The sequence below is a fragment of the Choloepus didactylus genome, chromosome 2 (assembly GCF_015220235.1).
Source record: "Choloepus didactylus isolate mChoDid1 chromosome 2, mChoDid1.pri, whole genome shotgun sequence".
Lineage (NCBI taxonomy): Eukaryota > Metazoa > Chordata > Mammalia > Pilosa > Megalonychidae > Choloepus > Choloepus didactylus.
Genome location: NC_051308.1, coordinates 128,697,715 through 128,708,335, shown reverse-complemented (window position 1 = coordinate 128,708,335; position 10,621 = coordinate 128,697,715). Strand labels below are relative to the sequence as shown.

At 40.8% G+C, this 10,621-nt stretch overlaps 1 protein-coding gene across 2 annotated transcripts in view; it reads right to left on the bottom strand.

Annotated features, from left to right (window-relative positions):
- Positions 1 to 8,431: 8,431 nt before the first annotated feature.
- The window catches only part of KCND3 (potassium voltage-gated channel subfamily D member 3), a 210,186-nt gene continuing 207,996 nt past the window's right edge, over positions 8,432 to 10,621 (bottom strand). For both annotated transcript variants that reach the window (XM_037826374.1, XM_037826375.1), the window contains 2 exons: positions 9,555 to 9,802; positions 8,432 to 8,842 (listed from right to left, as the gene is read on the bottom strand). In XM_037826374.1, the coding sequence (XP_037682302.1) occupies positions 8,641 to 8,842; positions 9,555 to 9,802 (450 nt within the window). In that variant the 3' untranslated portion in view covers positions 8,432 to 8,640. The remainder of the gene's footprint in view (positions 8,843 to 9,554; positions 9,803 to 10,621) is intronic.

Here is a 10,621-nt window from a genome sequence, read left to right as displayed (position 1 = left end):
CTTTATGCTGTGGAATTCTTTACAGAAGACGGCTTTATTTCTAGAGAGGTGCTTTCTTGCAGCATAGGAATTTGTAGCATGGTAGATCAGAAAATCCCCTTTCCTTTTAGTTGTAGGCAGAAATAAATAAATTTTAAGCATTGCTTCAAACTTTCCCAAAGGTACTTTGCTGGATGCTATTTGCTTCCAGTAAAAAATATTTCTTTCCTCTAAAAACACAAATTTAGCTAAACTCATTGACATGTTCATCTTCTGAATTTGTTTGTTCTTGAGATTGTGAAAGCTGTCCACATTTTTACTGTGCATAATAAATATAATAATAATAGCCAGGGATCATCAGTGACTTTTATTTTTGTTTCTCTTTAGGTAAAGGAGCAACTTTTAATCTTAGTTGATTCTTGGATCCTTTTATGAATCCAAGGAATGCTATAGATTCTTTCCTGAAAATTTCTCATTCCATAAACACAAGAATTACATATGAAATTTTAAGAGGTTCATAGACCTTCTGATGCCTATTTATGGAGCCCAGGTTCAGAACTGCCCTGTTCTACTGATAGGTTAAGGGCAAATCTCAGAATTTAGTTTTAAGAATTTTGTGGCAGCTGGAACTCATTCTGTTCAGACTCTTTCCACAGTGTGTCCTATTCTAGAAAATTTTCCTCAGTTTTTACCTCTAATACTAGGATCCAGGGGGAGCAGTCATTTTTCTGAGATAGTACATCTATAAATTGTGATGTAGAAAAATGAATTGGAAGCTACATATTTCATTTCTCTGCAGCAGTCTTTTTACAATTGAGCTTTTGGTTCTCAAACTTTTCTGTGAACTAGATATCTGGGTAGAGAACCCCTTAGATACAGAGATGGGTATCACTCTTTAAAAGGAAAGTTCTTCTTACCTGTGTAAATAACTGTCTAGGCAGAATAAACACTTTTCCCCAGGGGAGTCAGCAAACACCTATGGCCATTGCTAATTACTGTCAATTCCTATATAATAGCAGTCCTAAACTCTCTTGTTTAAATAGATATCTGTCATTTGGGTTGGGCAATGGTGGGCTTTACTTATATGTATCAGTACTGTACATGTACTGTCAAGTTAGAATGATTAACACTGTAAATAGCCAATCCATAATTAGGTCCAGTATGTCATTGAGAAGAGACTTAAATTACACACTTAAATAAGAACCTGGCCATTGCTATATTATTGAAGTTAACTTTTTTTTTTTCCTACCCCTTTTTTCCTACACCTTCTTACCTGTGTAAATAACTGTCTAGGTACAGTTTCCTGAAAATTTCACAGTTTCCTACCCCACAATATAGCCTAGTTCACAGTTTGTCATTACTAGGGGATTTTAATGAGAATATGGATGCATCTTAATTAGAGATGAGGCTACCCATTAGTCTTGAAATTAACTGTATTCTCTCTTTAGGTTTGTCTTATTTTGTGTTTGCTTTTTTTTTTTAATAGAAAAATAAGCTGGAAGTGAACATATCATGAAGAGGCTAATTGCTTCATTTTCCATAAGCATTTGCTTAGGGAAATCTCAGTTGTTAACTTCCCAAATAAGGGAGGTAGTTATAGTCATGGATTTGGAAGGAGTCTGTTGCTATTGTGCATGGCTGTCTTTGTGTGGAAAAAAAAATTTTTTTCAGTAGTCTGCTAGGAGTGATAGGTTCAAGGTAAATTCATCTGAGAATGCTGTGTGATGTAGTGGAAAGCACTGGTCCTGGATGAGCCTCTGCTACTACTTTTTTTCTTTATACAAGTCTAATATCTCAGGGCTCAATTTTCTCATCAATAAAATGAGTGAATTGGAGTAGGTTTGTAGGGCCCCTTCCAGTTCCAAAATTGAATTATATAACAAATACTCAAAAAATAATTCCCAGTTAGGGAAAAGAATAATCAGATTTACAAATATAGTCTTATAAATTAAGGTAATTTGGGTGAGGACCAGTGTGAACTGGTTAAATCTCTGAATTTTAGATTATTTGAAAATCAGTGCATTTGTTAACAACTTTTCATGTTAAGCTTAACCTAACACCTGTATTAGGCTAGTAGTATTGACATGTAGAGAGATCCTTGGGAAACTTGCTTCACTGGATAATTCTGATTTAGGAATAAAATACAAATTATTCTTTTGGGCAATTAAAAGTAATATTTTCTGAAGTAGTTTAAATACTGCAGTTATATTTACTAACCTTTTAAAAACACATGGTTTAAAGGTAAATTTCAGCCCCTGAATATTAAAAATGAACAGGAATTATAATATTGAGGATCAGCTTGTGTGAGGCCAGGGAGTAGTCTGAAGTTTTAGGTTCTTTTCTCCTCCCCCTAAAGAAATTTTCTCTTAATTTTAAGAAATAAAATTAGATTTTGGATAATCATAACTGACATTGGAACCTCCATCACAAGATGTTGTTCTGTTTGGCAGGTTATGCTTACTGTTTTGTACCTCTGAACAAGCACCTGTGTTCACTACTTGACATTTAGTGCTTTTTAATGAAAAAGTACATGGATTGCTTTCTGATTTCCAGTTTCTTTTCCACCAGATTATTTGAACTATAGATCTGTAGTGACACCTAGTGGGTGATAAGGACTTGAGCATCAGTGATTGAAATGACTTCACAGCCCAACTTCTCTGGCCTTTGGGCATCATACATTTGCCTTAATGTTCCACTTCTTTTACTGTTTTCATTGATTGGGATCTTTTTGTTGTGAGGAAATTAAAAGGATTTGCACTGTCATTGCCACATTAAAGTGAAACATGAAAGTGCCTGTTGCTCTCACCACCTAAATCAGAACTGAGGAACTTGGTTAGAGCAGCTCTTCAAGATACCTAATCCAATCCTATTTTTAAGATAAAGAAACAAATCAAAGCCAAGAGAAAGTGACTGATGTGTAGTCATACAAGTGAGTGACAGGAGCTAAACCTGAGCTGCCATCATCTGGTTCCCAAACTTTCTACATTTAATTTTTTAAAAATTTTAATTTAGTTTTAAATTTTTGTTTCTCTGAGTTCTATTTTGGCTTAGATAAAAGAGTAGATATTCTGTGTAACCAGGACTGACACATAAAGGTCAATTTCCTTTAAATACAGGGCCAGACCTTAAAATGGAGCTGTTGACAAATGCAATCAAATACTTAACCTGTTAGTGAACTACCCATAACTAAAGCATAAAGCAAGCAAGAACTCTCAGTGATGTCATAGAGGAGTTGCTTGTATTGGGTGGGATCGGGGTGGGGGGAGGTGAGAGGTGGATTAGATTAGCTCTTAAGGAACTTTTCTGAGATTCTGACTTTCTGGCAGGTTAGAAAGCTCTGTTCAAATTACCCTTGTTTTCTAGTGTGTAGTAGTCTCTTAGGAAGGAAAGAAGAACTGGTATTAAAATAAGCATTTATAATCATGTTAGGGTTTGTGGCACATAGTTTTTTAATCCGGATTGGATACATCAGGTACAGCAGTGGCACAGGACTCAATACTGTAAATGATATACATGTTTTAACATATGCACTACAGTTTCAAAAGACGACAGGAAATTCAAGAGGTTTTTTTTTTTCCCATAGAAAGTTTTCAGACGTTTATATTCCAGCATTTTTGTACAGTATATTTCTTCTTTACCATTATGATGTTGGTTAGCAGAGCACATTTATTATACGAAAATAGAAAAGAATACATTTGATGTTTTTCACGATAACATTAATGGGGGCAGGGTGACCTCTAAGGAAAACATTACATTGGAATGTCTGATTATCAAAAATATACCGTCCCTCCCACCTCCCAGGTTTGTAAAATAGTCCCTTGGTCCAAGGAGCCCCCCAGGACTTGGGTCAGTGCCCTACACTGGTTAGAGTGACATCATCCAGTGTAGTTAAGTAACCTGTTACAATAATGTCATTCCCAGACTCGATGAGAAAAACATAGGACATTCTGAATAAAAAAACAAGACTTAAAAGGAACCCATTTAAAGCTCTTTTTTTTTTTTTCTGATAGACACTTTCTTCATTCTAATGATGCTTTTCATGATGCTATTTGGGCTCCAAGGGTCACAGGTCATAACAATGGTTTTCTCTCATCCAGTCATTTTAAAGCTCTTTGCAAATGATGAGATTTCATAAGGTAATCAGAAAGGGGAAATGAAAGCTTTTCAGGTTCCTGTTTTTAATGGTTACCATGCCAACTATTTTGGAAGAGAAACTGTATTGCCTTAAATTAACAGCACTGGGGGTCTTTCTGTCTTGTAGTTACCTGGTAATTGAAGTGGGGGAGCCTGGATCATTGAAATCTTCTAATAACCTCAGCATCTAGTTTTAACTCAATTTCAACCACTACCTCAAAAAGTTAAAAAAACAAAAGACAAGGAAAACACATCTAGGTACATACTGTTTCAATGTACACTTTCCCTGCCTATATTCTAACAAGTGAGTGACATGATCTTGAACTGCAGAAATTATAATATAAAAACTGGATATCCAAGGTTGACTTTTTTTGGTTAATCATGGGTCAACATTAACTGTCCACTTTAATTTCTGTCCAAATATTTTGTTTTTCCTACTTTTACTTTCTTACTTGCTCTCCTTATACTCCTGTGTAATTGTAGACTAATGTATGTTTTTGACATGGACCATGTTGTCAGTAAGGCTTATCCTGTGGTACACAATGTTTACCTCCTTAATAAGCATATACCCATCTGTCATTGAGAATATCTGATCTTTTGAATCAGATACTATGCAGTTAGTCCTGAAGGTTGATATTCGTTATAAAGATAGGGGATGAAGGAGAAATAGTACAGAGTTTGCTTCTGGAGGTCAGGATGGTTTGGAATGGAATGCTTTCTCCCCCTAATCACACCCCTGAAATCCCTGTGTTAAAAGTATAAGAAAACAGAGTAATACAACATGATGTAGAGGGAAAACCCCAGGACCAGGTGTCTAAGCCCTGGATTGTAACTGTAATTCTGCCACTATCTTGCCATGTGAACTTAGGTAAGTCATTCCTGCTTCTTCATGTCTGTTTTCCTCTCCTTAAGTCAAGGATTTAGTTACTTGACCTGTCAGAAGGTTGTATGAGGCTGAAAAGGATGATAAATGGTAACTAAGCTTTGAAATGTCACTGTCCTAGCCCCCTCTTCATTAAGAAGAGATAAACCTGTTCATCCTGATAAAACCCAGCTGTTCACTTGTTGCCAAATTTGACAGAATTGATAGTCCATAGCTGGTCCTATTCAGGGAATGGTGGTTTCCAAAGTAGGGGGTTTTCTACTAGTATAGTTAGGTGGTTTCCAAGGACTGTGCCCAAGTAGTATTGACACTTACTTAAGACTATGTCCATAATTATGGCATGGATTTTTGATGGGTCTTCTCCAAAGCATCATTGCTCTGAGAGGCAGTGGATATAATGGAGAATTAGACTAATAGCTAAGGGACTTGTATTCTGGTCCCAGCTGTGTCATTAAATGACTGCATGACCTTGAACAAGTCACTTAATTTCTCTGGTCTCAGCTTTCTGTACTGTAAAATGAATTAGGTATTCATTAATCTCTTCTAGCTCTGATTCTATATACTACTAATACTATGCTTTCTGAGTTTCCATTCATCTCAATGTAGCCTTTTAGGTTTCCTTTTACCCACTAATGTTGAGTGGGATTTAATGGAATAAGTGGTTTGAGGAATCTTCTATTATGCTGAGGTGGTTCATGAACCAGGAAAGCTTAAGCGTCATTGCTCCAGAAAGCCAATGTCCCCAGAAAAACCTGATATCCTGGCTAGTGAGTTAGATGTACTGAAGTGATTCAGCACACTTTGGTTCTTGTGTTTACCTACAACTGCTCTTCAGCAGTGTAGTGTGGCTGGATTCTATTGTATAGATGAGCCATTTTCCTGGGTTGGCTTCTTCTTTTGGACCAGAGGTAAGCTGGGTCCCTTATCTGTGGCTAAAGCTATGGTGGGGGATGGAGATGAAGGGGTGGTCTAATGGTCTTTAAGGAATTGGCATGAGGTGGGCTTTGGGAATGAATTGAAGGAACAAAATATTCTGTTCATTAGGGTCAATAAAAACATGGGGAATTATTTGAGACATGATTTTTAAGATTTATTTATTTCTGTGGGAAGTACTAACATGCTCCCTTGGTGCATTATCAAACATCCTGGGTTGGGTCAGTCATTATTCTAACCTTGTGATGACCTTTTCTTGATTTAAGCCCAATTTGTGTGTCTATGTAACGGTGTTCCTATTTACCTCTTCATCCCTTATACCGCTTGGTTCTTAGATGTATACCTTAGATACTTAGAGATTTCTAACTTTGTTCCATTACCCATCATTTCAAGAGAAAAAGCCTTTTCTAATCCTTTGCCTGCACTCTAAACAGCCTGGTTCTCTGCCTTCCTTAATGAGATGATGTATGTATGAAGTAAATGGATTTAAGTACTTATTCTTGGATGTGTTTAGATTGTATATGTGTGTACACATATATGCATCTTCCTCTGTAGTTGAATGATAAAGCTTTTCTACCTGCTTAGTAATAAGCTCAGAGGACAAGAACCATTCTATTCCCATGTTAGGGGGAAATCCTTGAAGTCTGACCCGGAGAAAAGATTCAGTCAATGGTCAATGAAGATAAGCATAAGGACATAAAGATCGAAAGAAGGCTCCCTCTCCTCTGCCCTTCTGCCCACCTTCTGGTTATGTGTCACTTCATAACCCTTTGACTTTCCCCTCTTACAGGATCAGTAGAGCCGGGGTCATGGGGAAGCCCACTGAGGGTGTCTTTAGGTTTCTGGCTAGTGAAACTTGTCCAGATGGTTGTGGTGGGTGGAGAAATTCTTGGCCTACGATCATGCAGTTAACCACTAAGCTGTAGAATGGACAAGGAGCTTCTGAGGAGCTCATGTTTCCCAGAGCCTAGGCTAGAAGGATTGCAATAGGGTAGCTGGGGTCTGGGGAGAGTAGAGAGGGGCTTGTCACTAACCCTGGGACCCATCTGCTCTGCTATAAGCAGTGAAAATGGTTAAGAGAATTCCAGAAATGCTGTTCCCAGCCCAACCAGAGTGAATGCTCTGGTTGAACAGGAATGTTGTCTAGGTTCTCAAGAAATAATCTTCACTTTTGCCTGCATGTAGGTGATCAGGCTTCTCCCCCATTTTAGCTCTCTTCAGGGAGATCAGGCTTGAAGACTCCTCAGACCTCAAGGCATCTTTCAGACCTGGTAAGAATCATCTAGAATTTTTTGCTTTCCAAGCTTTGGAGCATTCTTCATGAGGCACACAGGCTTAACCTTCCACAGCTTCTGAGGGAGTGTTGCCTCAGACAGGAGATAAATCAGAAGAAGCTTGGCCCCTTATGGCTGCTCTCTCTGGAGTAAACTGCTCATGGGGCCTCTTGGCAGAGCTCTGGATGGGCTCTATGGTGGGTCCTGAAAGAGGGATACATGGCAAGGTGCCGTAGGGGCCAATTTCAGCCATGAGCCCTGGGTTCTGTTCTCTTTTCACTGGTGCACACGAGAGTTGACTGTGCTTCTCAGTTGTTAGCAATTTCCTTTTTCAAGATCACAGTGTGATAAATCTGGCCATTCCCTTTCTTCCCCAGAAACTGAAACTGTAACACACCAGTGGTTCCAACCACTAGGGAAGCACCTTTGTTGTATAAGGTGGACTTCCTTCACTCCTAATCTCTCCCCGTTTGTGCTTCATTCTTTCCTTTTCCATAATTGGCATTCAACAAATATAATTCCCAGGCACAAGTCTGGATGCTTGGCAGCAGCGGTGGAGGCTTTACTAACATATCTCAGGATCACTGCGATCCTTGTAGAGACAGATGGCTGAATACAGAGAAAAACAGCCAGGGGGTGAAGCAGCGAGGCACAGAGAAAAAGGAGACAGGGACAGACGAGAGAGTAAGGGTTGCAGTGTGGTCACTTGGCAGCTCCGAGCAGGTCAGCTGGACAGGGGGTCCCAGGCCCAGTTGACCTCACTCACCTGGGGAATGGAGAGAGAACTCAGCCATAACTGACTTCTTAGCCTAAAAGCTTTTGCTATAAAAGGAGGGAAAAAAAAAAACAAAAACAAAAACAAAAACTCACAAAATGCATTGTTTTGGTTCAAAAGTGTTGGGTCCATGGAGAAAAACATTTCACAAAAATCCATTGGTGTTTTTGTTTTCCACCTTTTCCCATGAATAAATATTATCCATTAAGAGCCTTGAAAAAGGTGCTTAAATACACAGTGTTATATTTTCTTCCTGTTTTGCGTGTGACAACTCGGTCTTTGTGCTGCTCTTGGTCTTGTATTTTCCTCACTGGGGTCTCCAGAAATAGTTGTCATTTGGTCTGAGGCTCCCCCATCCAGGCCCTGTGCTTGCACACAGCCCATACCTCCCACCATCCCATCCCCAGCCCCCCACCCACCCTCCCTTCTTTTGGCCCCAGTGAGATGCAGTATCACAGGGCTATGTCCACGCTAGCAGCAGTGAACCTCAGGTGTTGCTTTGCTGCCTTTCTTTCCTTCCAGGCACAGGTTTCAGTGCTAGGGGTGCAACGGGCAGGCAAAAATAGTGGGGAAAGGGGAGGGAGTGGTCTCGGGGGCCACCCGCCAACATGCCAGCCCCCTTCACCTCCCCACTACCCCCTCCAGCCCTCTGTCCAGTGGCTTTACAAGGTGGAGACCTTGACGACATTGCTGGCTATGGAAGGAATGTTCGTGTTGGGGCCTGGGCTGGCAGGGGGAGGCCGACTTTCCCCTTCTGGGGTTAGCGCTGGGGGCGTGGGGATGCTGATGATGGCTGTGGTGATCTGGGATGTTTTGCAGTTTGGTCGCAGTCCGTCATCTGCTTTCAAGTTAAGGCTGGAGCGACTGGGATAGAAAAAAGTGAGTTGGTAATGGCTCCTGTTTGCTAGTGTCCAAAAGCTTCCTTGACCCCCTACATTTCTTGCTCCTAGTAATTAGGAGAAAGTTTTGGTGTCCTTCTACCTCTGCCTTTGGTAATCAGCTTATAATTATCCATTCTAATTATTATTCCTAAACTACCAACAATTACAGTCATGTATATTGGGTTCTGGAATTCAGAGTGCATGGTTTCCTCCCAAAGGACTTTTTTTATTATTTGCGGCTTTTGACTTTTGCGTTCCCTGAATTCCCTGCAACTCATTGGAGGTGGTAGGAGATGGCCTAAATATAAGCAGAGAAGGGAGGGTGAAGTTAGGCTGTGATTCAAAATCAGCCAGAGATAAGGCACATGTAACACAATCGTGAAAACTATTTCCTTGAAAAATGGCTGGTCCATTCTTTGCACTGGGGCAGGTCAATTTTGGAGTTTTTTTTTTTTTTTTTTTAGTTATTTTTCTGGTATCTAACCCCACATGCTGATTAAACATGCTATAGTATCTTCTGACAGCATACGAAAGGACTTTGGGTTAACCTGCAAGGATGAGAAGGAAGGTGGAGAGGAGGCAGGTGGAGAGGCTCATGCATTTGATAAGGGGGCTGGCTAAAGGACTGCAAGGATGGTTTACTTCCGTGACGGAACGCCTCATGCTTTGGTGGTGGGGGGCTGGGGGCCACCCACCTGGTAGTGAGGGAAGGCTGCTCACTGCCCTGGATGTGGATCGTGCTGAGCTCTTGCATGCTGCGCAGGCGAGTGGCTGGCAAGTTAGAATTGGGCAGGTGTGTGGTCTTCTTACTACGACGGGAGCAGCAGGTGGTAGTGAGGCCTGGGTGGCTGGACAACGAGGGACTTCTTGTGGATGGATAGTTCTGCATTGAACTCTCCATGCAGTTCTGCTCAAACATCTGCTCATCAATAAACTCGTGGTTCTGTGGGACGCAGAAGGAGGAGTAGGAAAAGGAGGTAGGGAGAAGGGAGGTGAGTTCCCATACTCTGTATGGCTGCCTGTTTCTGTTCTGGGTCTTGAAGGAAGGGCTCCCAGCTGCCTGGAGCACAAACATTCAGGAGGGGTGATGTCTCACAGGCATCGAATGAGGAAAGAAAGAATCATCTTGGCAGCCCTGGCCATCAGATTGAAGGGTGGGGACTGCAGTTGTTAAATTGTCATGTGACAACACCCCATCTATAGCTTTGAGCTAAAGGGATACAGGGGCCACGGAGGGATTTAGTGGCATCATCAGAGCTTAAAGCAAGGACTTGACTTCTAACCTGTAGGCTTTGCACAAGGTCTACTGGGGGTGGCAGGTAAGGAGTCACCTGACTATGGGCGGTGGGTATGCTAGGCTGTTTTTTCTGAATTTAATGGGTAAGATCCTTATGAATCTTGGGTAAGGGTGAGACATAGCCCTGGATTAGTGTAGAATTGGGAGAACATTGCCCTTAATATGGCCAATGGGGTCAAACTTTCAGGGGCATGATTTCTTATAATTATTTTTTCTCTGATTATGAGATATGATTTCTTAATATACTTGGAGGTACAAGATTCCCTAAGTCAAGTGCAAGCATCAGAAGGGAATGCTAGCTGTTGCCTGATTAGAGGCCATCAGGATGGGGTGTAGCTGAACCTGGGATAACTAAAAAATGACCGTTTGGTCAAGGTGGCTAAAATCCTAAGGGCATTAATGAATGGCCTGGCCAAGGCTGCCAGAGTGAGGAGAAAGTTCAAAGAGGAGTAGCATGAGAACAGA